The sequence below is a fragment of the Equus caballus genome, chromosome 25 (assembly GCF_041296265.1).
Source record: "Equus caballus isolate H_3958 breed thoroughbred chromosome 25, TB-T2T, whole genome shotgun sequence".
Classification (NCBI taxonomy): Eukaryota; Metazoa; Chordata; class Mammalia; order Perissodactyla; family Equidae; genus Equus; species Equus caballus.
Genome location: NC_091708.1, coordinates 43,254,423 through 43,282,205, shown reverse-complemented (window position 1 = coordinate 43,282,205; position 27,783 = coordinate 43,254,423). Strand labels below are relative to the sequence as shown.

Here is a 27,783-nt window from a genome sequence, read left to right as displayed (position 1 = left end):
TTACTGATGAAAAATGTCCCTTTTTTCCTAAATTTCTGTATGTATTTGATTCTATTCCAGACTCTGTTTGCTATTATAATCTCTATGTATGTGCCAGTATCCATTTTTCAAAACTACTGTAGATTTAAATTGTTTTAACATCTGATGTCGTTCAGAAATGTCTTGGTTTTTCTTGCACGTTTATTTTTCCATATGAACTTTGAAATTTAGTTTGTCTGATTATATATATTATTTTCTATAGGCATATTCATGGCATTTTTTTTAGAATTGCATTACATTTGTGGATTGATTTAGGGAGAATTAACTTGTGTAATATCAAGTCCTCTTATCCAAGAACAGGGTACACCTTTCCATTTATTCAAATTTTATTTTATGTCCCTCAGAAATATTTTTAAATTTTCATTATATAGATTCTGTACGTTTTTTGTTAAGCTTATTCTTTTTATCTTTTTGGTTGCTATTCTAAGTGTGATTTTTCCTCCCTTCGTTGTGTTTTTTAACCTTCTATATTAGAAGGCTATTGATTTTTATATGTTAATTTTGCGTTCAGCTATTTGACTGAATTGTCTTCTTTGTAATAGATTTTCAAGTGATTTTCTTAAGACTATTTTTAGGATAAAATATCATCTGCTAATGCGGACAGTTTTACCTCCTATTTTCCAGATTTATGCATATTTCTTGTCTGATTGCATGGGTCAGAACCTCTAGAACAGTTTTCCTTAATAACGGGGTAGTGGACAGTCTTTCTCTGTCTTCAGTGACTGCTTCTGATGATTCACAAGGGGCCACCCTTAAGTGTTCTGTCCATTTGGACTCCTGTGACCTGTGTTTATTCGACTCATGGCATTTCCTTCCTTCCGTGTCAACAGCGCAGTGACGGCCCCTATGCTCTGGTACTAGTGCCAACGAGAGAGGTAAGCATCTAACTTTGGGGATGAGTCTTGAGCAACTGTTTTCAGTGATATTCTGTTGAATTTAAAAGTGATTTTACCATTTTTCTCCCTACTGCACAAACCACTGCACCCTTACATTGTAGAAGAAAAATTGAACTGCTCTTTGAAAATCTGAAGTATAGGAAAGCATTTCCCTGTTATCTAAAGACTAATGACACTATAAATTTGTCCTTTTAAGAGGAATTACAATAATCACATTGTTTTTACAACTCAGTTCAAAAATAAGAGCAGTTAGCCCTAAAAACGAGCTTTTATTTTTTTTTAAGAAGCTACTGTACCAAAAATTTTACTTGTTCCTGAAAATTAAGCTTCTTGATGTTTTTCTTCCTTCTTGGTGGAAATCTCTTCCATCTGATCTGTTTTATTTGCCTACAGAGGCAATTTCAGATTAGGGTAACTGTTTTCTCTATTGGGTGCTGTTTCCTCCTCGCAGAGGATTCGTCCTGGAGAGGGAGGGCTCCGCTCAGCCCTTGTACAGCCTGCAGGGCCCTGTCTCAGCGCCATCCAGTGAAGGAGAAGGCACGAAGCTATTTAAATTTTTACAGCAGCAAACTTGCTACTTCCCTAGGACGCTTCATGAATACTAAACAAGTGGAAACTGTATAGATATCCTTGGATAAAGGGGTTGGGTAGAGGCTTTTTTGATGGTTGTTAACGGTTATAACCTACGTTAACTTTCACTTTCTCTAGTTTCCACTGGGCTTCTTGGTTCATTTTTTTCTATGATAAATTTGGGGAATGACCATCATCTTAGTCTTTAGGTACTGCTCTTCCCTGGAGTACTTTTAGGGTATGTCATGTCACCTTTAAAGCAGAGTGCCTGAAGGCTAGCCTGTTGCATCACTGTTCTAGTTTACCCCTCCATGCATATTATATTTTCTCTTTCTAAGGAGAGCCAAATTTGGATCGACTCTCTTTCATTTTCTTCCATCTTTGTGCACCATAGACTTGTACTTCTCTGTGTGGCACTCTGGGAATTTGAGCCAGCAGAGGGAGCACAAAACACTATTTTTGTATACATCCAAGAAATAGATGTGATGTCTGTGCCCACATGCTCCAAACTGACAGGTTTCAGAATCAGTGTAAGAATAAGGTATATTTTCTGAATAGCTTCTGTGTATGAGATTTTTGTTTCTTAAATCTTAAGTTGAGGTCCAAGTTTGGATCCTAATCACTTTATGTTGTGTAAATTTGAAAAAAGGGGTTGGGGGAGAAAGGACCTTGCTCATTATCTGTAACTTTTTAATATTTACAGCTGGCTCTACAAAGCTTTGACACTGTCCAGAAACTGCTCAAGGTAAGGCAAGCCATGAGTTCAGTTTTATCCTTTTTTCCCTGACTTTTTGAGGAAAGAGAAATATAGCACAGTCTTTTCTTTATTTTCAAAGAGCTGGGAATTACTCTAATTTCCTTCTATTCTCTGGATGTCTCTGCTCTCCTCAGGTACAGTTTGTAGGTTTTTACTCATCTAAACCTTAGTAACTCCTGATTTCCAGCGTGGCTAGCTGCCCAGTGTTTCCTGGTGCTTAAAGTCCTATAATCTTTTCCTCATAGTCACTAGCCAGCCAGATTCAGAGATTTGCAGGTGCACCCTCAAGGTGATCCACTGGAAAGCAGCTCACAAAAGTGGAGGTAGGGTTTGTTTAAGAAAGAAGAGAGGAGGTTTCAGGGCCAGAGCCTGCCAGCTCACCAAACTAGATTGAGGACTGATCTGTTTTTTCTCTTCCCAGGCTGGGGAGTTGGGAAGGGTTGTGCTTGGGTTTTATCTTAACCAAAAAAAAGGCAGTAGACTTACTGAAATGTGTTTTCAATTCAGCCTCCCAGGGGAAAGGCAGAGAAGCTACTTCAACCATTTAAAAAGCTCACATTTCTCTCTTACGGTGTTGGAAGCTAGTTGTATAGCTATAGTTTGAGTTACTTCTGATGGTAACCATGGCTGTAGCAATGCCTGGGAACTCTGTCTGCACAGTAACACCCCATGCAGTGAGAAGCCTGAGTCTTCCCTCCCAACTGCTTTAAGGAGAAGGAATTTAGAATCATTCTCTGTGTTTTCAGTAACGGGAGCTTTGAATTGATTTTGATCTGATGTCTTTCTGTAGCCATTTACCTGGATTGTGCCTGGAGTGTTAATGGGAGGAGAGAAGAGAAAATCAGAAAAAGCCAGGTAGGTGGGGGTCGGCTTGTTGTGAATTCCTTTTTGATTCTGTCTGTCGTGCCTTCCTGTTCAGTAAAACTTGGAGAGAGGCTTGTCTCAGACGGTGCTCCTGGGCCCAGTGCAAAGGGACAGATCGAGTCAGCAGGGAGTGGTCACCTCCAGACGGTGCTGTCTTTATCTTTTAAAATATTGATGAACCTACGAAGAGCTTCCCTTCTGATGTGGTCAGTAACCGTGCTCCCTGCCCTCTAACTCCCACCCTCCGTGCCCGTGACCCCCTTGCCTCGTCTACATCTGCCCTGGTGACTCCCTTTTGTGTCCATTGGGAGTTTGCAGTTTTGTTGTTTCATTGTACAGAAACAAGACCCCAACCTTATGTAATGCTTTGCACTTTGCTTTTCACACCCAAATACATTGATTCCTAATTGTGTATTAAACCAGTAATAGGTGTCGGGAGAAAATTGTTGCAACAAGTAAATCCCAAATTGTCTTTCTTCTTATTGTATTATAGCTTAATGCTTAGAAGTAATACCCAACTACATGTGTAGTCTGTAACTGATGAGTAAATATTAAACTTGAAACCTAAAAGCATTGGTTGGGATTAGATTGAGCTGTAAATAACAACAACAAACATAAGGCAGTGGCACGAACAATGTGAGCTTTTATTCTTCTTTTCCGTTTAAGTAGCCTTACGGCAGCCAGCTCAGGGTTGGCATCCTGCCCGGCTACCAGGACCCAGGCTCTTTCTCTCTCTCTGCACTGCTAAGTGAGGCTTCCATTTTCACGGTTACTTCATAGTCTTAGGTAGTTGCTGGAGGTCCAGCCATTACATCTAGTTTCCTGCCAGCAAGAACAAAGATAATTGTACCTCCTCCCTCTAAAGGTACTTGTAGGACTTTCATATTCCCTTTCTTTTTATCCTATTGCTTGAACATAGGCATGTGACTATACTTAACTGCAAGGGAAGCTGGAAAATACACTCAGATAAAAATTGGAGGCTTTTATTACTGTGGAAAATGAGATGAAAGATGTTTGGGAGTAAGAAATTAGATTTATTCTACCTAGTCTAGGGGGCAAAGTTGGGCCCATTGTATGGAAGTTACAAAAAGGATTCAATATAAGAGAATTGGTTCTAGTCATTAGAGCGCATTGGCATGGGAGAAGTCATTCGGGTAAGAGGTTCCCTGGCACAGAAGCCTTCAGGCACAGGCTAGATGACCTTCTATCTGGAATGTTCTAGAAATAATCTATGGATCAGATAAAGGGCATTGGATTGTATAGTTAAGATTCCATCCAAAGTTAAGGTTTTATGATTTTACTATAATTTGAGATCTTAACAGTTAGATTTTGTAGGCGAGAGAAACTTCAGAGGAAAATTAAAACTCAGATGTCTCAATGTGTCCATTTGTCATCATGTTTGTCATGATTTCAAGCTGTGGCACATTTCTGCTAGACGTGCCTATCTCCTTTGCCTCTTTCCTGTGTTTTCCACTGATACGGCCCCATTTTATTTACTCTCTTTCATGATACATAATTTTAAACAGACTGCGGAAAGGAATAAACATCCTCATCTCAACTCCCGGACGTCTGGTGGATCATATAAAATCCACAGGGAACCTTCACTTCAGTCGGGTACGCTGGCTGATTTTGGATGAAGCGGACAGGTGAGCCTCGCGCAGGAAGCGTGAAAAGTAGAAGAAAAGAGCTGTTTCTGCTGTCCTCATTGCGATGTTTACTCTTCACGTAGATTGAAATTCCTTCTCTTGAACCCACAGAATCTTGGATTTGGGTTTTGAAAAGGATATCACAGTGATACTCAATGCTGTAAACGCGGAGTGCCAGAGCCGACAGACCGTCTTGCTGTCGGCAACGCTCACGGAAGGTGAGTTGAAGAGAAATGCTCTTTGTTCTTAATGGAGAGGAAGGCCTGGATGCGGTCTGCGTTGTTTGCCAGCAGATCCTTGGCCTTGGGGAGAGCGGGGAGGAGGAAAGGATCCCGAGAGGGCTACGTTTCACACTGCGTCCTGCACTCCCAGCCGTCCAGGGCTCCACCGTGTGCCCTAGGCCGTGGGGAAAGGGAGAGAGATCCAGAATCCTCTCAGGAGGGAGAGCGCTGCGGTGCTCATGTTGGTGTAGAGGAAGAGAAAAGGCTGCCCGCCCTCCACCAATGCTTTCCTGAGATTTTTGTTGCGATTGCCACCCACTGAGAGCAGCGTCTTTGTCCTGGAGAGGGCGACCTCTATCCAGGTGCCTTCTCTAGTGTAATCACACTGCATTTCTTCTTAGAGCTTCTGAACCCTAATCAAAAAATTCTGTAAGCTCATTTCTGTCTCGCCATCCTTGTGAGATGAAAATTCTTAGCTCTCTTTTATAGATGGGAATACCAGAGCTCAGAGAAGTTGCATCACTCTCCACCAGAAGCACCCCACACGATGAGTCACTGTTTGAACAACAGTCCAGCTTTCATGTTCTCTGTCGGCTGTATTTGTTAACCAGCTGCATTGTAGTATGCACACACCAGATGCCATTTATGTGACCCGTCAACAGTTCTCAGAGTACATTCTAAACAACATTAATGTTAAGTGCAAAAGGGATTCTGTGCCCAAAAAATTTGGGAAATGCCACACATTACCTCCTGCTTTTGGAGATTTGTGATGCACATTAGCACAATAAAGGTCCTGAGAAGGACTGTAAACCCATAAAACCCTGTGAAAGAAACCCATGAAATGTTTTTATCAGGGTTTTCATAACTTGCCCATAGAACTCTTTCTGGGGGGTGATGGGCAGACGTCTGTTAATGTCCCTTTGAATGGTCTTCCACAGGTCAGAGTTGAGAAACGCTGGTGTGGATGGGCTGTTAGGCATGGGAAGAAGTCGGTGGGTCTGCCCCACCAGGTGGACAGTAGGGCAGATCAGTGCTGGCATTGGTATTGCTCCTAGAGAGTTTCTTAGCCTGGGTGTGTGTGGTGTAGGGGTGTGCGTATGTGACCAGTTCCACAGTGTGCTTGTCATCTCTTTTGCCTTTTTCACTTGGTATCCAAGGCGTTACACGGCTAGCTGGTATCAGTTTACACAACCCAGTCAGTATTTCTGTCCTGGATGAAAGCCACGATCAGTCTAACCCGAAGGGCAAAGCAGTTCTTGAAGTCTCCCCTCCACGAACTAGCGATGAGCTGGACAGCTTTGCAATCCCGGAGAGTCTCGATCAGCACGTGACGTTGGTGCCCAGCAAACTGAGGCTTGTCTCCCTTGCGGCCTTCATCCTGCAGAAATGCAAGGTAGGACTGGGCGCTAGGCTTGGCTTGGTGCAGGGAAGGATGACCTGTTTGTGTCAGGCATGAGTAGCAATGAATTGAGACACACACACCCGTTTTCCAACTTAACTACTTGTAAATGTGGACCTTAATAGACATCTTTTCAGTTCGTGGTTCTAGGGTTGTGGTAAAGAATCAGAGGTCAGGGGCCGGCCCCGTGTCAAGTGGTTAAGTTCATGCGCTCCGCTTCAGCGGCCAGGGTTTCACGGGTTCAGATCCTGGGTGCGGAACCAGCACCGCTCACCCAGGCGTCCCATACAGCACAACTAGAAGGACCTACAGCTAGAATATACAACTGTGTAGTGGGGGCTTTGGGGAGAAGAAGAAAGAACAAAGAAGAAAAGATTGGCAACAGATGTTAGCTCAGGTGCCCGTCTTTAAAAAAAAAAAAAGAATCAGAGGTCGTTGAGAGCCATTATGTTTGGCTTGAAATCTGCCTTAAAGATCTTTCCTGGGATGATACTGGGAACGTCCCAGGTGGTGAAACTTGCTGAAGGTGAGGCAGATAGAGGGGCCTGTGCTTGTGTTTTTAAAGAATCATGGTACTTGTGTATTTATTTACTAGATTCATGTGATAACTTTCTCTGGTATATGGGAAAATAGTAGGTAGAAGGGCTTGAGAATGAAGCTTCCAGATTTACTGCATATGCAGGGTCTCAGCTGGGTAGTATTGTGTGTGTGAGCCCTGAATGAATGAAAGGAACAGAGCTAACGTACAGCTTCACTCTAAAGTATATTTGTTTTTCTCAGATACAGAAAACCCGTTTGAGGTTATAGCTATGTCATTTTCCTTTCCTACATTCTTTGTAGCTTGGAGTATCAGTGTTATTTTGTAAAAATAATTCAAAGCCGTCTGTCACCTGTGTTTCCAAATCGGGGCCAGCATGATTGTATTTTAGAGAAATATTCATTTCACTGTCACTTAAAGACATGTGCTTGTTTTTTCCTCTTTGTATCACTGTAGTTTGAAAAAGACCAGAAGATGATTGTCTTTTTCTCGAGTTGCGAGCTAGTGGAGTTCCACTACAACCTCTTCCTCCAGACCCTGCTGAGCAGCTCAGGGGCCCCGGCACCAGGGCAGCTACCATCTGCCTCCACGCGATTAAAATTCCTGCGGCTGCATGGCAACATGGAGCAGGAGGTGAGCACTAGCCTCCCCCAGGAGTGGAAACGGGAGCACACCCGAGTCCCGTCAACTTGAACTCATCCTCCAGGGTCAGCACTCGCTTCCCTCGCAGGCTCCACCGGGCTGGGGAAAAGTGAGCCTCAAGTGGGCGACCGCTGGAACTAGGGCGGATTGCGCCGCTGTGTCCATGTGGGCAAGGGGCGTCTATTGTTGCCGATTGCTCTTGCTCCGCAGGCCGGTCTCTTCCACCTGAGAGAGCTCACAGGCCTGGCTTGGCCTGAATCTACCTCAACCAGCTGTTAAGGCAACAGAGTACCACTAAGTAGCTGGCACCAGGGAAGGGTTTTGCCTTTTTAGTACCCAGTGTGTAATTAGGGCTTGATGTCTTCAAATTAAGAGCATTAATGGAGCTAAATTGTGGATCCCATATGGTACTGCTGAGCATGACTGCTGTCATTGTCAACAAGATGCAGCGCTTTCTCTCTGAGCACTTTTGGTTGGGAGAGGGGACTGTGTGTTAAAGGGGCTTCGGGTCTCAGTTCTGTCTCAGCTCTGAGTAATATTTTTATTCAGGGAGAAGAGTATAGCATTTTCCTTGTTTTAGGCTCTTAGCTGCATAAGCCTCATTCCACTGCTGGTAAGTAGGCTGTCCATTTAGGGAGGCGGGGCGGAGCGTAGAACAAGAGGAACTCGCTGGAATTTGAAAGAAAGGACACATGGCTTGGAAATAGGAGCCATCTTGTCCTCAAGGAGCGGCCACCAGGCAGCTGAGAAAATGAGGCAGAGTGAGAGAAAGCCACACATCGGAGTAAGATTTGACCAGAACCAGCTTAAAAATTGTAAGACTTTTAGAGCTTAAAGAAACGGTATGGTCATCAAATCCAGTCCTTTTTGTTTTTGTTTTTTTTGTTTTAATAATTAAGGAAATGGAGGCTCACAAAAGTGAACTCGCTCAAGGTCACTCAGGAACACAGCTGCTTATTTACCGTGAGATTATATAGAATTTCCCGAATATTCCAGCCTTTGTGAATTTTATAAACTCTTGGTTTTTACCTTCAGGATTCCTGATTCAGTTGAGTTTATTCATTTCGTAATGTAATCCCATTTGGGATGTTTGCGTGTTTTTTTAAACTTAATGTACTGATCCCCTGGGTCTGTTCTCCCCAGAGGCATTCTGCAGGCTAGGTCCGAGGATGATCAGGGAGCTGGCTGTGGACTCAGAAGGATCTGGAATCTGAATAGATCCTACAAAAGATGCTGTAGTTCCATTATTTCCAACCCTTTCTCTCACATTGTCACAAGATGGTAGTCCAGCAGGGTGTTGTCAGCTGTGTGCCCCGGGAGCAGACTGCTTGTGTTCTAGTCCTGGCTCTGCCCTTTACTGACTGTGTGACCTTAGGAAAGCATTAAACCTCTCTGTGCCTCAGTTTCCGTGTCTCTGAAATGGAGCTGATAAGACGACTTCCTTCCCAGGGTGGTTGTGACAGATTGTTGAGTTAATGCAGATGAAGTGCTGAGAACAGGGCCTGCGCAGCGTCAGTACTGCGTAAGTGTCAGGAGCCGTCACTATTGTTTCTCTCCCAGGAACAGTTTAATAGTTGTCAGTGTCTTACTTCTGTTGTTTTGTCTATTAAGTAGCCTTCACAGCCTCCCCATGGGATGGGTCCAAGATGGGAGGGAGTGTCTCTGTATTTCATTTTATAGGTACTGAGGTTCAGTGTCTTCTCCCAGACTAAGCTGAAATAGTCCCAGCCACATATCCTGGCCCGGTACCCTGACCACTGCTCCACATGACCTCAGTGTGGTCTCCCTAGATGATTGACATGACCCTAACGAAGTTTACGAGCCTTGGAGAGAGGATGCTGTTCGAAGAAGTTGCTGTGTGATAATTGTGATGGAAGCTCAAGAGTTTGGTGGTTTTTGTCTTTGCCCCAAACCTGACCACATTATGTCCAGTCTTTAAGAGGTTTCACGGGCTTTTCTGGACTTTCCTGATTTTTTTCTGGTTTTGACTCTACAATGCCACTGTTAAAAAGACCCTCATAAGGACTGTGCAGCAAACTGGGGACCGCAGCTGTCCCTTTGAGGGTCTGAGCACCAACTCTGGGCTCAGATGTCAGTCTAGCCCTTTACTAACTGTGTGCGTGTCCCTTGGGCAAGTTCCTTAACCTCTCTGTGCTCAGTTTCTTCTTCTGGAAATGGGGATGGTGATGGAACCTTCTCGTAGGGTGGTTCAGATTCGGTAAGTTCAGACATGTAAGGCATAGGCCAGGGTCTGGTCCCTGAAAGCACTCAGTGGGTGTTGGCTGCCGTCATCCACTGTACTTGGTGAGGCGTACCCTCGGGTTCCAGTTATGTGACAGATACATGCACGTGGAACCAGAGTGAACTTTACCCCAGTGGCATAGTGGCTGTGCCAGAGCGGAAGGAGAGACTTCATTTTTTTCTCTTTTCCAAATTTTTTGTAATTCAGGTATATTCCCTCTTTTGTTGTTGCTGACAGGTGGACATGGTCAAGTCTTAACTGCTAGCAACACTGACTTAAACACACTCTGAGTGTGCCCGTCCCAGGTTCACGCTGAAAGCCTTTTAAGTGTACATACTTTTTGGTCCAGCAAGTCTGCCTTTAGGAATTTACTCCAAGGGAATAGTAAGCATGTACACAAGGACTCATCTACAGAGATGTTTATCACCTCCCTGTTTGTGATAGTCACCTATTGGAGACAACCTCAGTGGACACTAACGGGCCATTGGTCATGTAAATGATGTGCACCCATTCGGCTGAATACTGTACAGTCAGGAGAGACCATGTGGTTTTTGGAGATTTATTAGCATGGAAAGATGTTCACATTCTATTGCCATATCATAAGAGCACGTTGTTGGTGTGAGTAGTATGGTGGCATTTAAACAAAGCCATGTGTTTGGTTGTTTTGCATAGGAGGGGGCTCAGGAAACTTCAAAGTGTTACAGTGGTGGTTTGCTCTGAGTGGAGGGTTGATTTCATTGTCTTCCTTTACTTAAAGGTAATTTTCTACAGTTACAATTGGGAAAGTTTGGGAATCTAAGCCCTCCTTGCTGGAATTGATCTCAGAGTGGTAAGGCCCCATTTTCCTTGTTTTTGTAGGAAAGAACAGCAGTGTTTCAGGAATTCTCACACTCCAAAACAGGCGTCCTCCTTTGCACGGTAGGTATTACTCTATACTCTGTGAAGGTTGAAACTTTCTGCAATGCTTGTGATTTTTCATCTCTCGACAGTTTGCTTCACGGTCAGCCCTACAGAGAGGGGGACTACAGGGGCCTCTTGGTGTGTCTGGTCCCTTCGCACTTCTGGGTTGTCACCTGACTGTGCCACGGACAGCCGGCCGCCACTGTGCAGAAGACTTGGCGATTTGCTCACTAATAGTGACAGCTGTTGGCCTGAAAACGTGTGAATCTTGGCGATTTCTATCCCCCCAAAACTTGTAAATTACAGCTATCGGGAGTAATTAGAGCTGAGAAAGTCTTTCCACGACCAAATCACTCTCCTTGCCTCTGCTCACTTTTCTCGGAGGAAAATAGATGCACTTGGACAGGTTTTATGTGCTATTGTCTGAAACTCCCGTTTGCCCTGCAGTTTGCGGGGCCGCTGTATTCAGCTCCGTCTTTGCAATCTTGGACAGCTGCCTCCTCCAGCTCAGCTCTCATGCCCGCCTCCGTGCTCGTTCGAGATTGAAACTCACACCTTTGCTCGCTCCCAGGATTAAAATACCTTCCCTGTTTGTGCCATCTTGGATGACGTAACCAAATCCCCAACTGGTTATTTGAGCAATCCCTGTATATACAGTAATGAAATGGTGCTAGAAATTGAGTAATCCAGTGAACAGGTGCTGGGTGAAAACAAAGACGTTTAGCTGTTTGAATACATCTCTAGGCCTCACATAATGCAGTTCCTTTTTAAGGAACTCTTACTCTGTGTTCGGTTTGAAAGGTAATGGAGACAATTTTCTTTCTAAAGTTAGAGCGTTTGGGTGAGTGCAGTTTTGTTTCTTGTGTGTGTGGTCATGCACAAGTTGGCCTGCCCGTCACCCACGTGTCCTGCTGTGCTGATTGTCACGTGGGTGGCAGACAGTGGCTCTGCCGGTACTGTGGGGATGCTGGCCTCCCGAGGAGGGCTGTGTCTGACCAGGCACCCCTTCCCTTTACGAAGCCCACCCTCAAGTCCGATGCTTGGGTGTGCTGTAGAACCATCTTAAATGCCAAGTCTAAAGTGAAGAGAAGTCCAGATCATCTACTTGATAAAGATATTTGTCAAAAATCCTTATCCTGTCCAATAATTCTTTCTGGAGCCTGACCCCTTCCTGTCTTCTCTGTCCCCATTGTCCCCCTTGCTCCCTACTCTTCAGCCAAGCAGGTCCCTCTTTCAGTTCCTTGAATGTGTCATTCTTTTTCTGGCCTTGGGGTCTTGGTACATGTATTCCCTCTGCGTGGGACACCCCACTCTGACTTTGACCCCTACTCAGGTCTCACCTTAAAGTTCCTTTTTTTTTTTTCCAGGACACAGGCCGCTGGAGCCCCAGTTCTTCCCCATTACGCATTCCCAGTTCACCCTGCATTACTTTCTAACACTCATCACCCTGGGTCTCGGTATCTTCCCACCAGATCGCCAGCTCGTGAAGACAGGGGCTGTGTTTTATGTGTAGTTCCATCCCAGCGCCTGGCACAGGGCAGGTGCCCAGTGGGCACTGGGTGTTTGTGGATTGAACAAGTGGACGGTTGGGGCCCAAGAAACTCAGTATTGAAACCCACCAGTGTATTCCTTTTTCTAAAGACGGAGAGGCTGAGACTAGTGTACTTGATCATTGGGAATACATTTCACTTTTTCATATATATGGTGTTATCTTGAGAATGAATGTTACAGATTCTCTATATTGAAACAGAGGGCAGTAGGAAACTGTGTTGTGTCGGAGTCTGGGTTAAGATCTGAGCAAAATGTTTTTATCTTGGACCCTTAAGGTGCAGGGTTGTCCCTGGTGGGAAATCGAGCTTCCTAGTGTGCAGATGCTCCCATGTTTTACAGACACGGGTGAGCGCTAAGTCTCAAAGACAACTCTGGTATTTGAAGTTCAGTTTTTTGGTTTGTTTTGGTTTTGTTTTTGGTTTTTTAGTAGCTCTACATGTAAGGAAAGGTAATTCTTTCTGAAATGTAATTCTTAGTGGGGTCAGAAGCATATAATGACTTGTTTTGTCTGGCTGATACCTGTAGGCAAGTGATGTCAGCTAGACAGAGTGCCACTGACTTGGCAAAGAAAAGTACCCCCCAAGCTCTGTCCCCTGCTAGTCCTGGGTGCCACATAGAAAGCAAACTCTCACTTGCCCACAATCTGCTTTCTCTAAAATCTCTTGGTACATCATTTGCTTGCCCAGGTCACTTCCAGTACACCGATCCTCTGCCAGTCATCTCATCTTTACTCTGCAGTGGTGGTTACTGGAGAGGAGCTGGATTGGGCTCATTTCCCTCTTTTCTAAGCCAGGTTCTGAGCAGGTTCTCTGGGGAGAAGTTCTTCATTCCCTCTCTCCAGGTTCCTTCTGCCTCTGCCGTGTATGTTTGCTTCAGCCTGACGCTCTGGCATCTGAGAGCCGTGGGCACAGGAGACACGTTGTAATAGATCATGCCTGGGTTGGGCAGATACTGTCCCTCTGCGTCCTTTTCAGCAGCCTGTTGCTTGCCAGCCTCTCTGAATGCTCTCCAGGAGCCTCCTTAGTGTTACTGAGGAACGGTGCCACATCGGGACGGGGCAGATGAAGAACTGGCTTCTTTCAATAAAGAGGAATCGTGTTGTTAATTGTTGTGTGGGGATTTTTCCCCTTCATACCGTATTTTTTGCCGTTTTGACTTATCATCCGAGGAGCCTTTTAACGAGGCCAGAAGACTGAATGTCTGTATGAAAAGTTGGGAATTGTGGTGGAACCACACAAAAGCTCACAATTACTCTGTTTCCTTTACTGCTGGAAACTCCCTCCCACCCCATTTTCCTCCCTGCTATCGCATCTGTTGTTAGGAACAGTTAAGGGTATGCACGTGCATGCATGCATGTGTGTGTGTGTTTTCTTTCATCTTAATTATAAACAGCTTATTTTAATTTTATTTATTTATTTTTTTGAGGAAGACTAGCTCTGAGCTAACATCTGCTGCCAATCCTCCTCTTTTTGCTGAGGAAGACTGGCCATGAGCTAACATCCATACCCATCTTCCTCTACTTTATATGTGGGACACCTACCACAGCATGTCTTGACAAGCAGTGTGTAGGTCCGCACCCGGGATCCAAACCAAGGAACCCCAGGCCGCCAAAGCGGAACATGTGAACTTAACCTCTGTGCCACTGGGCTGGCCCCTGTAAATATCTTGAAAGCAAGGACCTTTTTAATTTCACGCACCTCTTTCAGGACCTGATGCGTGGCCTTATGTACTGTGGGTTCTCAATAAATGTGTGACCACAGTGAGCTGGAGTCTAGGTGGAGGTAATAGGGTAGTCGGGCAGAAGAGACCAGTTTGTGAAAGAGAAGTCTTTACACATTTGAAATATAGTTTTGTGTCCTCGAGAAAATTAGATCTAAGAAGAAGCGAAGTTAAGGAGGGAGTAGGAAGGAGGGAAGCAGGAAGGAGTCATTTGAAAGTTCAAAGCCCACTTTCCCAAATGGAATTAAGAAATCAAAAAGAAACAGATATAGGATATTGGATTATCTACAAAATAGGTCCTCCTGTTTATGGTGAAGAGCCCACCCTAAGCCAGAGGAAGGGAGTATGGCTTTTAACACCATTGTTAGTTGATAAAGAGAAATACCACTGAGTGACTAGAAATTGGAATTTCCAAGCTACCTCTGGTTTTAAGGCTGACAGCATGCTTTCTCTTGGTCTGCGTGGCACTCCCTGGTTGTCCCTGGATAAATGGAGTACAGTCACCTTGTCCCCAGCCAGGAGAGGCACTTGCACCTCCACTCGGGTCTGCTGGCTGATTGTCCGTTGAATATATCGTGGTTGTCCAGCACATGCTTTCTTCTCCAGAAGATACCTAATTCACCTCTGCTCTTTCCTCCACCTTCTCGCTCGCCCTTTTTTTTTTGCTTGAAGCACACTGTTATGTCTGTGCAGTTCTTAATTTCCTCTCCTCCTGGGGAATTTCCACTGTGCCAGGAGGCTATGAGACAAAGGAGTGAGGCCGTAAGAGTCAAAAGAATGTCACTTCACCACCCAGAATAAACGGAGACTTTCTCGGTTTTCTCTGGGGTAGCTTTTTAGGTAAAGTTGATCTTTTCTCCTTTATTTCATTTGTGTTAATGGCAGGATCATTTGGAGATTGTTGGCTGTTTACTCAGTTACGCTAACTCATGTTGCCAGTTTTTTGGCGGCTCCAGCCAAGATCTCTCGCCTCTGACAGCTTCTGCACTCTCTCCTTCCTCCTCTGATTACGCAGCCCAATCTGTCACCCGGACAACGGGGGCCTGTACCCCGCTGATGGCTTTCCACACACGGCAATAATGACTTTTGGCAGGCCAGGAAGGCTGCAGAGGCGAATTTGCTGCGTCCCTTGCTCAGAGAGCCGGCAGGCCCCCTCTCCCTGTTAGTAAAAGCACTTTGTGAGGTTCTTGGGTAAATAAATGAGTCATTTTAATCCAACTGACAGGCTGGCACCTGAGCAAGCTGCCTTCCATCTGTACTCCTTGGTCTCACGGAGGCAGCCAATTGTCAAGCCCAGGGCCTTCAAGGCCTCGCTGTTGAGTGTCTTTCAGAACTGACTTTAGCAATTCTTTTGCCCTAATTAGGTTAAAGGAATACAGTTGGGCTGGATCTCAGTTCTAAGGGTGGGCAGAGAGCCGAAGCCTTTGCTGAATCTTCGGCAGATCAGTTTCCTGTGATCTGGTGCAGCTGGTTGACAGTATTCCAGGAAGATGGAGCAACTCCTGCTTCTCTGGGTGCCCTGCCCACAGCGAGTGAGTGGGGTGTGAGGAAGAGAGTAAAGGAGCTTTTAAATCACTGCTTACTTGCTGCCGTACCAAGTCTTACTTCATCATGAGATGGAATACTTCGATTTATAATTCTCAAAACAGTTTTCACATACACTATCTCATTTGATAATCACAACAGCCTCATGAGATAAACAGGGTAGATCTTATAGTGATTTTATACGTGGGTAACTCAGAGAGCTGAGTTGACTTGCCCGGATCGCATGGCTTGGAGTGCAGTTCCCTCTGTACCTAGACCAGAAAGATTATTCCTTTCTCCTATTCTCTGTGTTAGCCTCAGCTGAGACTAGGAAGAAGTACTTAAAGAAAGAGCCAGATTGAGTCCAGGCAGTGGTTGGCTGTCGGTGAGGTTCCCCACCCTAACACAAGAAGTTGTGGGGGACGGGAAGATCGTCTCTCAGCCAGTTGTTCTGAACTGCATCACCCATGTGGGAAATAGAACCTTGAACCGTCCCAGCAAGAGTCTCCCCGCGTTCTTCCTAACTCACTCTTTCAGCGTGTTTGTACTCAGAGTGAGTTTCATGAACATCATATGCCGCTTTAGAGTTTTATCGGTGTTTCTTGGTTGAATTTACTAAACCATTGAGCATTAAATTTTTTACAAAGCTTGTCTGTAAAGCTCAGGCAGCCCCTTGTCTACATGCATCTCCCACTGCAGAGCACTTAAAGAAAATACATCATTTCTTAACAGGAGCTTAGCAGATTGAAGAGCCCGTCAGTTTTTCTAAAGACATCAGCTGTAGTTAGTGTAGAAAGCAGTTTCTGCTCCCCTTCAGATAGAGCACGCTCTAAATTGTGTTTTCAGAGCCATCAGCTCTGGAACATCAGCCTTCAGCTTTCGGGGCATGTGGGAACTGTCTGAAGACACTTTGTGGGTGCTTGACACACTTTTAGTATATTAAACTTCTGCTTAACACTTGATAGATGCAGTCTAGCCACCATTCACAGGAACCCAGCAGATCCCAGGTGTAGTTAGAGTGAAGGCAGACAAATTCTGACTCGCCCACAGTGGTCCTTCTGGGTGAGTTAGATGATGGCAGGACGTGTCTTCCTCGGGTGCTGCTTCTGACCCTGGAGGATACAGAAAGTGATTGTTTTTACTTACTTCTTGCAGAAACTTTGCATAAGATTGTTATTTTTCAAAAAAGCTTTATACGTATAACTCCTTAGTGATGCTTAAAAGTGAGAAGAGAGGGAGGAGGGCTGTCCTTATGGGAGAACGCTGGCTGTCGAATGGAAGGAAGGGATGATGGGCTTAGAGAGTCATCATTTTGCAGCCATCAGGGGAACAATTGATACAGACAGGAAGCATCAATAGATGCTAAAACCCTTGGGCACAAGGTTTTAAGAAACAGTCTCAAAGTTTCCCTCCCCGGTTTACTTATTAATTACAAAGGAGAAAGATAGCTATGCAATGGAGAGAGCTGGCAGACACCACTTACCCCAGTGCCAGCATCACCAGGACAGGACAGACTGGCCTAGCCTGTCTCCCCGTGTCATACACTCGCAAGCACGCACCACCCTGATGTTGTCTTTCTGCCAAAATGTTTCTCCTGAATCTTATCCTGAACCTGACCATGAGGAAACAGAAAAATCCAGATTCTGGGGTGTTCCTCAAGACACCTGGACACTTCAAAATTGATAGTTAATCAAAAAACTAAATAAATCAATAAAGGGCAGGGATACCATTCTAGATTGAGGAAGTCTAGAGGGATATAATAAACATGGAATGCGTGATCTACGATTCAGTCCTGGATTGGGAAAGGAAAACAGCTATGGAAGTCATCTGAGATACAGTTGGAGAAATTTGAATATGGGCTGATTATTAGAAAATAATGTTATTTAATATTAAATTTCTTAGGTGTGATAATGGTGGTGTAATTATGTAGAAGAATGTCCATTTACTTAGGAGATTCATGCTAGGGTATTTAGGGGTAATGTTATAATATTTGTAACTTAACTTTCAGATGGTTCAGAAAAACGTGTGTGCACAGAGAGAAAAGGAGAAAGCAGATGTGCCAAAGATTAGCAATTGCTGAATCTAGATGAAATTTTTCTAAATAAAAATTTGGGGGGAAGTAATATGCATCCATTGTTAAATAAAAAGCAAAGCAACGACCAGGAAAATGCAAAGAGAGAAGTCAAAGTCGCCCCAACTCCCTCCACCGAGAGAGAACCACAGTGGACAGATTTGGTGAGCTTCCTTCCAGGTCTTGGTTCTCAGTTTATCTACCGATCGACTTGTCCTTTGATCTGTCAGTTTAATGCTGTGTGTTTTTGTTGCCCTCCTTTTTTTATCCTTGAATGTTTCAGTGGATGAAACCAGACCGTTTGTCCTTTAGAATACCCCACGTTCCAGATGTGACCCCCCCCCCCCCCACGTTTCCTCTACAGCAGCAGTTAGGGCTAGACACTTGATTAGATTCAGGTTAGGGTTTTGTTTTGTTTTGGCAAGAACATGCCCTAGGTGGTGGTCTGTCCTTCCTATTGCTTGACTGCTGACTGGCTTACTTTTTAATTACGTCAAACATGGTCTCAGAGTCAAATTAACAGAAGTCTAGCTTCCCTCCTTGTCCCCTCCCTCTGTTCTCTTCCTTCCCCTATAGGTAACTATTTTTATAAGCTTTTGGGTTTTTTCCTCCATTATTTCTTTTTGAAACATGAGCAAATATATTTGTATTCCCCTCGTTTCTTACACAAAAGCATACTATACGCATTCAAAATAAATCCTAGGGATTCTCCATATCAGTACGTGGGAATCTTCCTTCCTTTTGTAGCTGTGTAATAATCTATTATGTGGGGTAGGTATTACCATATTTTATTCAACCCGCCTCCTGCTAGACTTGGGGTTTTTATCAGACCTGCAGTTACAAACAGTGCTGAAATGAATAGCCTTGTATGTTTATCAGTTTGTGCTTTTGCCAGTGTATCTTTGGGATGGATTTCTAGAAGTGAGATTGCTCTGGGTCAAAGGGCAAGTGTGTATGTAATTTTGCTGGATCTTACCAAATTCCCTGCCATAGGAATTTGTGCTATTTGGCATTCCCAGTAGCAGCTTGTGGGGCATCGTTTTTGATGGTGGAGCAGTAGAATATAATACGGTCTTGGAAAAGGAGAGCAGACCTGGAAACGAGGGCTACCTCTACTTCTTAGCTGTGTGTCCCTGGATAAGTTACTTAATCTCTCTGAACTTTGGTTTCCTCTGTCAAATGGGAGTAATAGTTGTTTTGGAGATCAGTCAAGATAGTGCAGGCAAAATGCTGCACACAGTGTCTGGCGTTTAGTAAGTGCTCAGTAATTGTTGACTGGGGATATTCTTGTTATGACTGTTACACTTGAAGATAAATGCCAAGTGTAAATTTATTGCTAAAGACTGGAAGATTCCCATTTTCTCGTCTGTCTTCCAGAATGGCCAGGAACCAGAGAGCAGAGAGTCTCTGCTGTTTAGGTGGTGACCGGCTGAGAAGAAAAAATATATCTCTGTTGCTTTTATGGTTTCCATCTGCCGGGTTAGGTCTTTGGCCTGGGTTCTGACTTAGCTGTCTGAAGGGGGGGCCTTGCTTGATGCTCACTGCTCTCAGGCTAATGAGCAGAGTCCTCAGTAAACACTTTGCAACTCACCTCCACAAGGGAATACGTCGGGGGGAATCTTCCAGAAGCAGGATTCAAACCCATGTTGTTGAAGTGGGTTGTGACTGCCTCACCAGTGGATTCTGTAGGACTTACCCTAACTCAGAACTTTTAATCAAAGATGGACTTCAGCGGGTTCCTGAAGTTGTGTGCAGAGGTGTGTATGTGTGTGCGTGCGTGCACATGGTAGGGGTGAGCCCTCATAGTTTGCATTAGATTGTCAGATAGATCTGTGACCCAAAAAAGGTTCAGAAACTCAGTCCTAAGTCATATTTTTTTCTCTTTTGAAGGATGTTGCAGCTCGGGGCTTAGACCTCCCTCAAGTCAAGTGGATTGTTCAGGTAATTTTTTAGTTGTTAAGGTGTGAGTTTGAGGCAGGAATATATGATCATGAGTAGATGCATTGGCTTTAAGTAGAGTAATTATTATTACCCTCTTGGATGTTGCCCTGGTAACCAGGCAGCAACCAGCCTTATCTGCACAACTATGCTGACATCTTTCCTTAAGCCAGCCCACCTACCTGCTACAGCAAAACAGCCAGACTGTGCAGTCACGGGAGGAGGGGGCAGGCTCCCCTGCTCCCAGACCAGTGCATGTCACACACACAGTTTCAGTATCTGAAAATAATGGGAATTACCCTGGCTCCTGGGAGGCCTCATTGTGTCCAGAAGGAGATGGCTCAGCTGTCCTGAGAGCCATGTCCGTGTACATTGACCTGCAGGGGGCAATTAAGTCCCTGACAGCATCTTACACATACCTCCAGCCTTAGACGCCTTTCCAGAGGGTACAGGTGTTAGCACTAGAGTCTAGTGGTTTTAGATTTTTTTCTTCTTTTCGTTAGTCTGCAGAATGGTATTTTTCAGCCATTCTGTGTAGGGACCAGGGGACACGTGCCCTGTTTACGTGAGTCATGGTTTATTCACATTTTAGTGGAATTGCATGCCTGTCACTGGCTAGGAAATCCTATCTGCTCACTGAAGATGGTCACTTTGCGACTAAGGCATCGTGTCTTCTTTCCTGCTGGCCACAGAGCAAATTAAAGATAAGAAGGCAAGGATAATTTTAATGTGTGGGAGGCCAGACACAAAATTGATCATAGAGCCTTCTTATATAGTGACTAGTGATTAGTTTAATATGCCTGGCCTCCATATATATATATATGTATATATGTATATATATAAAATATGTGGAATATAACATATTCATCTTGGCCTTGTGATCTTTGATTTGTGTAGCAGCAAAGAAAAACAAGAATGAAAAGATGGTCAATTAGTTTGTGTGGTTTTTTTTATTGTTTTTTTTTTTTGAGGAAGATTAGTCCTGAGCTAACTGCTGCCAGTCATCCTCTTTTTGCTGAGGAAGCCTGGCCTTGAGCTAACATCCGTGTCCATCTTCCTCTGCTTTTTATATATGGGACGCCTACCACAGCATGGCATGCCAAGCAGTGCCATGTCTGCACCCAGGATCTGAACTGGCGAACCACTGGCTGCCAAGAAGCGGAATGTGTGATCTTAACTGCTGCGCCACCAGCCGGCCCAGTCAATTAGTTTTAACGATGACGAAGTTATTGCCATAGAGAACACCCAATGCTGTGCATAGTCCATTCTGCTGAGTTGTAGTCTGTCCGTTCCCCAAGTCAGGAATGCTTTCCATGGGAGGAGAAGCATGTCCCTGTGCGAAGGGAACCCCTCCTGGGGGCCCAGCAGCAGAGCTGAACTCTGTGATCAGAGTAATCAGCCCCTTCCTCCTTAGCCTGGCCGGTGTCCTCTGTGCCCTCATCCCCACTGCTTTGTCTACCAAGGAAGTAGGCCAAGGTCGTGTGGTCATCCTGCAGAATTTTACCCCCACCTGCCTACGTTTTCACCTTGCACAGTCACCTCAGTGAAAAGATGCAAATAGGAAAATGAAGAGACCTGTGGAGAAGTAAAATTAAAAAGGAGATATTGGGATGAGAAGACATCTCGTTTATCTCAAACTTGGCCACTGTTCGCGTCTGCGTGTCAGAGCCCTGTTATTTCCAATGAAGCCAGGAGTTTCAGGGTTGAGTGACTTCTTGTGATTGTGTTAGGGTAACCATAGCACCAGGATTTAATTCTGGGGATACCTGGAGGCAGGTGAGGGGTATTGCACTTCCAATTAATGGCAATCTCTTGATCTGTGAATGCCTTCATTTTTGTTACCCTTTTTAGTACAACGCTCCGTCTTCACCTGCTGAATACATCCACCGGATTGGGAGAACCGCCCGGATTGGCTGCCATGGGAGCAGCCTGCTCATTTTGGCTCCTTCGGAGGCAGAATATGTCAACTCGTTGGCTTCTCACAAAATCAAGTGAGTCAGAAACCTGAACGGGGTTTCGGCTGATCTCACCTAATTAACTTTCTGTCGCTTTTTACAGTGGATGGGCCTTGTAAGCTGACGAAGAGCCATTAACCCTTGTGATCCCTAAATGAGTCCCAGAATAGCCAGTGGCAAAAACTAAAACCCTTAATACCATCAGCACATGACAATTTCCATTGTGTTGCCAGACTAAGTCATAGAACGATCTGTTGGGCTCCGTTTTTCTTTAAGGCAGATGTCTGTGTTTCGTTTCTCTTACTGTAAAATAAGTGTGCACAACCCTCACAGCCAGGTGCTTGATCTTTTCTATTCGCAATTTTTATTTTTTGCAATTAGCATTTTGTACCTTTAAAGCTGATTTGTCTTTGAAAAGTATTACTTTGTTCTCATCACACAACTCCCCCTCTCCCAGGAAGATAAACCCAGGAAAGAAATCATTTAGAGGCAGTTGAAATATGCACCATACACTCGCAGCCAAGACTGTCCAGTCGCCATCTTGTTCGTGCCAATCAAATGGCAGCACCTCACTGTCTCCTGCAAAAGCCCCCATTTGCGGCCCTGGATGGCAGGCTCAGCAGGACTCGGCAGCATGGAGCCTTAGACAGGGGCTTCCATCAAACCCTGGTCTCACTCAAGAAAGACAGAGAAAGCAAATAGACACAGCAGTGACTCCACATGGCCAGGAGAAATTGTAATGAAAGCAGAAAGAATTCACCAGGGCCACAGAGATGAATTTGTTTTGTCGTGTTTTCCATAAAACCTCCGGCACCTGAAATAACAAGTTCAAATAACAAGCTTCTAAAGGCATGCAGTTTTTCACACTGATGTACTTTCAAGAATTTCTTCTGCTCAGACATAGCACAATGATGCGTGAAATGTTTTTGGGGGCACAGGAAGAGCTGTATGTATGCCCAAGATGGAGGGACGTGATCCACGCCATGCATGGAAACAACGATGGCTGCTGAGTGCCACTTAGAACTGATGCTGTGACACTGGCGCTCAACTCAGCTGTGTGGCTGAATGTGAGGGTGTCGTTTCTTGGAGCTTTTCTTTGCCCAGCCCTATATATTATGCAAAGCAGCCAATAACACTAGGAGTTGGGAAAATCGTTGCATTCTAATCTGAACTTAAATGTCCAGGCAGATGGCATGGGGACCTGGTCTGGAGGACCACAGGACTGAGTCAAGCCCTCCTTAGAGAGCTGTGTGTGGCCGTCCTCACCAGTTCCCGCCATGTTTCCTACCCTACAAAGCTCTCTCTCCTACCCAGTCAGAGGTTGCGACACTCTCAAGGTTGCTAGTAGGAACATTTATGGACTGTAGCTTACTCTGAAAGTGTGCCTTGCCTCCTTCAGTGTTGAGGGAGGCAGGGACCACTCCTGATGAATCTGGTAATAATTTCAAATGGGTCAAAATGAAGATGGTTTGGGTTTTCCTTTTATTTAATGTGTCTCATCTTAATATAAGTTGTCAGTTGAAAGTGTAGTTTTTATTTCAGGAAGATACGCGTATTTTATCTTACTTGTGGGAGAAATCTCATGTCAGTTGGTCGATCACTTTGGCTGGAGAGGTTGATCTCCAGCTGGAGTCTAAGTTCCCTGGGGCTGGAGGCTGGCTGCTCCTTCTCTCTGCGGCCCTTTCAGTGTCTAGGCCGGCACCCAATCCGGCAGTTGTATTCCAGAAACACTGGGGGGTTGAAATGAAAATCCGTTGGCGTAACCCATTCTCCTGTCTTCCCTCGCCCTGTTCTCGCAGGCAGGGAGCCCGTCACAGCACGGTGGCTTTTTTTTCTCTGTCATAGGAATCTATGTACCTGTGGAAAGCGTTTTCAGAATTGTGTGTTGTCATCCCCCAAGAGGAAGTGCAGTCAGTGCAGCTTAGCAGCCTGTCTCTCACTCCACAGCGTCTTTTCCACCTTCCGTCCTAGACCTGCAAGTGCACATTCCTGCCATCCTTCCCGTCAGCGGCTCCCTGGATGTTCTCCCGTGCTCGTTCGCTCGGACGTGCTCTTCTCCTCAGAAGAATGAGTGCCAACAGTTATGAGGTCAAACGATAATTGTCCGGCACCAGAGTTATCAGCACAGCCTCTGCCTCTTGGCTCCGTCACTTTTCTTTAGTACACTCATTCAAGTTGTTTGCTATGAAAGGTTCAGATATAAACCTAAGATGGAAAAGGGAAAATAATAATACCAACACGAATTATTAGCGAGCCAGATATATTTTAAAGATATAAAAACACTCATCCTCTGTGATGCTCTCAGCTGGAAAAACAGTGTGCCAGCAGCATTCGTGGAAGAATCAAGGTGATGTTCCCATTCGGGAGACGACCCAGTGGTGCCGGGGCCTTGGACATGGAGAGGAAGTTCGGAAGATTGAAGACGGGGAAATCCCGAGAGGAAGAGATTGGGGTGTTGTGTGAGAGGATACACAGGCGCTGTAAGAACGTTCATGTAAGGGCAGTGAGTCCAGCAGGAGTCCAGCCTCGCTGCTTTCTGCCCTGAACCTTCACCTGTTGAAGTGCCTGTGCCTGCATCATGGGCTAGATGTGGTCGACCTAAATAAATATCAGAACCTAAGTTATGATGCTGTAACCGTGTGTTATCCTTCCTGAATTCTGTTTGAGGAAGGACTGTGTGTTGGATATCTATATACAGACTGTTTCTTTGACTTAATACGAAAAAAATTACATCTAATAAGAACTAGTTGCAGAGTATGCAGTGGAAAGAAGCAGACTTGACCATTTTGGAATCCAAAAGGTGCACTCCTAAATATTGAAAAAAGAGGAGGAGGAAGAAGTGTGTATATGTCTCGTACCTGAGAGCCAGGCAGCGGGGTGCTGGAGTGGCTGATGAATTACAGGGAAGATTCAGGAAGGCAGCAGAGGCTCTCGGCAGCAAGGGCCATCACAACAAATTGCTGCCTGCCTTCATACACCAGGCGCTGCAGAACTCACCCTGACAATTTAATTTAGCTCACGGGGCGGCAGACAGGTGCCCTGGGCTGTGGCCGCCTCTGTCTAAATGCTCCGAACTTCGTTTCTACCTCTTTTCTTGACTTCTTTGTGTTTGCCAACTTCTTAGCTTTTTTTCACTTCTCCTTTAAACGTGTTTCTCATGAAAGTCATCGTTGGTTTATTAAAATGTAAATGCTTCATCCAAAACATGTATTTCTTAGATCAGGCATAAGACAGTTCCCTGAATTTATTTATTTATCTCTTTTCATAGTAAGGTGGAGTAATTCAGATCTGTTGATAGAACCATAAATAAGCAGAGTAGATTTGCTTTGTTCCTCAGAAGCAACGATTTCTCGGAATAGGAGGAAGTCCCTTTTAAACTGTAAATCACTCCCATTCCTTCTCAGCTCCTGTTCTCTCAGGGTGAATGGTCCCCCAATGTTGTCATATGGACACACACACAGCGTTTGAGCCGTGCCCTGGCTGGAATGTCCACGCTCCCATGCATTGGGGAAACCTGCCTTTCTGTGGCATATTTAGTTTTCTGTATCCTGGACTGTGAATGGCCTTATTCTTTTTTTCTTTCTCCCTGCTTCAAGATTTGACCCCAAGTTCTTAGGTTTGTTTTACTTTGGTGTTTTCTCCACTTTTGTTTCTCAAGGAAAAAAAGTGATGAGTAGAAGCAAGTCAGATAGACAAAGAAAAAGATAGGACTGGGCTGTGTTTTCACCTTCCTTCAGGTTTCCAGGCATGAATAAGAGGCAAATTCAGTAGCTGTAACATTTCTCTCCCATATGAAAAATAGATTTTCCATGAAATCATGAGCATTTTCCCCCCGACTCCTGCCCTCCCATACAGACCCTGCCTTCTTCAGTTGACTCTTGCTACTGTATAAAGATTTCACGTACCCGTAGGGCTGCGAGCTGGCAGCAGAGAGAGTGTGGAGGGTGGGGGTGTTCAGGGAAGTGGTGACACATTTCAGGTGAATCGCTGTCAGAAACGTGACATTTTCATTCATAGCTTTGTCAGAGTAACCTTTAGGGGAAAGGGGGAGAATTGTTTTCTCCCACATAAGAGGTTGCCATTCATGTTTTAATTTGCTGTTACATTAAAAAAAAAAAAAAAGTACAAGAAAATTGCTTATCTCTTTACAATCTGTTTTTCTCCCCCAGAACTCCTCCTTCCCTTTCCCTTTCTCCCTGGGAAGTATGTTTTCAGCAGTTTGTATTTCCTCCTTAGTCTCTAGGACATGATTCTGCATGCATTTCCCATATTCAGATGCAGTGGCCTTACAGAATAGTAGGTGAAGCATAGGCTTTCCAGACTCCACAGCTAGGCAGGTTGGACTATGTTGTTCTGGCTCGTGACGGCTTCTGTTCGTGAGTGAAGCCCAAATTCTGGTTCCAGCCATGTGCACATAGCTCTAGATTCATCAGCGCTCACTTGGTTCTCACCTGTTAATAATTAAGAGACGAATGGTGAAGATTCTTCAGGACAGAGTAGAACAGAGTTCTGGTGCCATGCGCAGGAGGTGCTGGTCACTCAGCCGTCATTGAGGTGTTTGCCTTAGCAGTTAAGGACCTTTAGCCATCCTTTTTTTTTTTTAAGAATAAAATGAAAGGGACTATCTGAAATGTTTTCTATTTCATCATCTGCTCAAGCTGGTATATCACTAAACAGGCCTACTTACTTAGTATTTGAGATTATTCAGAAATAATGACATGATCCCTATAAAGGAAATTCTAAATGTAGCCTATTTAAAGTTCATCATGGAGGAAGGAAATTGTTGGGAATATTACCTATGTGTCCCTGTGATATCATAGAGATCTCCTTCCTTCCAAATTCCTAAAGGTTTAGGACAATATTCCCTTCCCTGTGAAACTGTAGCTTCTACTTTGTCTAGTTAGCTTGAGAACAGGTCGGTTTTATGCATCAAGATTCTGGATGTTTTTGAAAGAATAAATAGTTTACCTTGATCTACCCTTCCTTTTACAGTGTTTCTGAGATTAAGATGGAAGATATTTTGTCTGTTCTGACAAGGGATGATTGTTTTAAAGGGAGACGATGGGGAAGCCAGGTGAGTTTTGTTATTTATTGTGCTTGCTGCTAACAGATGTGACCTGTTTCTTGATTTGGGGTAGTGGAGATTTTGTGTTTGGGATGGCTATTTCTCTGTCAGACAAAACGTATATTTTAAGGACCATCAACATTAGATGATGCTGAGTCTTGATTATATTTTTTCTCTCTTTGCTTCTGAGTGTTTGCTGGTCTCATCCAGTTAATGGGCTGCAGTCCATTCTGGAAGTCTGCCAGGCAGTAGCAGGCTTCCCAGAACGGAGTTCTCATTCTAGGCCAGACTGCATTTGGAGGCAGTGTGACACACTCAACCCTGGTGGTCTCTCTCCAGATTATCAACAAGGACAACTGACTAGACCCCTCCACCCAAGACAGCATGGAAAAAAGAAATATCTCTGCCTCCTTTCTAACACGCTTAGTTCATCCATTTTTTAATGTGCTGTACACAAAGGAAGAGTAAAGTTGAGATCATTAAGAAGGAAAATTTTTATTGTCTGTGCAGTTCTGGTTGGAGATCTGAGCAGTTGTGGGCAGCCCTGAGCGTCCTTCCCTGCTCCTTTTCTGAGGCTTTACCCTGCAAGGCAGTTACTGCCCACCCCCCCAACTCTGACACGTTCCTCAGTATATCACATCTACTTGTGTGTGTGCGTGTTTGTAATGATGCTATATTTAATTTTATCTATGAAATATTAATTATTTGAATATTTTACATTTGTTTTCCTATGCCTGAGGATAGACTAGGAAATCAGAGTCAAATAGATCAAGCTTAAGAGTTTCCTTTATGCGATAGTGTGTGCCTTTATTTGGATCAATATTCTCCCTGAGGCAAAGACTCAATTTGACTGACCCTGACTTCAGTTCTCTTGTACCAGAGAACACCTAAGGAAATTTATCTAAGAAAAGGAGAAGAAGTAATCACAGTGTCTCTTACCTCAGTATGTCTTCTGGGCCTGGAGCTACGCTAAGCTCTTTACATGCTCTGTCCCATTTCATCCTTCCAGCAACCCAATCAGGTAGATGTTGTTGTCCTACTTTATAGGTGAGGAAACCAAGGCTCAGAGAGCTGAAGACATGTTCATGGGGCACACTAATAATTATGAGCGCTCCTGGGGTGTGAGGGCAGGCAGTCTGACCCCAATGCTCATGGACGTCACCATATACCAGTATGCCTCCGTTAGTATTCACTAAACCAAGAAAATGGAACTAAATTGCTTTTTAAAAAAATTTGGTTTTTTTCC

General features: G+C 44.5%; 1 protein-coding gene across 11 annotated transcripts in view; it reads left to right on the top strand.

Annotated features, from left to right (window-relative positions):
- The window catches only part of DDX31 (DEAD-box helicase 31), a 73,574-nt gene that overhangs the window by 14,322 nt on the left and 31,469 nt on the right, over positions 1 to 27,783 (top strand). For 7 of the 11 annotated variants that reach the window (XM_023629211.2, XM_005605899.4, XM_070251981.1 and 4 more), the window contains 11 exons: positions 870 to 914; positions 2,209 to 2,250; positions 3,053 to 3,117; positions 4,653 to 4,772; positions 4,884 to 4,990; positions 6,151 to 6,386; positions 7,387 to 7,563; positions 10,673 to 10,732; positions 19,470 to 19,520; positions 21,369 to 21,508; positions 26,465 to 26,546. In XM_023629211.2, coding sequence (XP_023484979.1) covers positions 870 to 914; positions 2,209 to 2,250; positions 3,053 to 3,117; positions 4,653 to 4,772; positions 4,884 to 4,990; positions 6,151 to 6,386; positions 7,387 to 7,563; positions 10,673 to 10,732; positions 19,470 to 19,520; positions 21,369 to 21,508; positions 26,465 to 26,546 — 1,125 coding nt within the window. The remainder of the gene's footprint in view (positions 1 to 869; positions 915 to 2,208; positions 2,251 to 3,052; positions 3,118 to 4,652; positions 4,773 to 4,883; positions 4,991 to 6,150; positions 6,387 to 7,386; positions 7,564 to 10,672; positions 10,733 to 19,469; positions 19,521 to 21,368; positions 21,509 to 26,464; positions 26,547 to 27,783) is intronic. The other 4 variants (XR_002803979.2, XR_011432716.1, XM_070251983.1 and 1 more) reach the window with 1 other exon arrangement.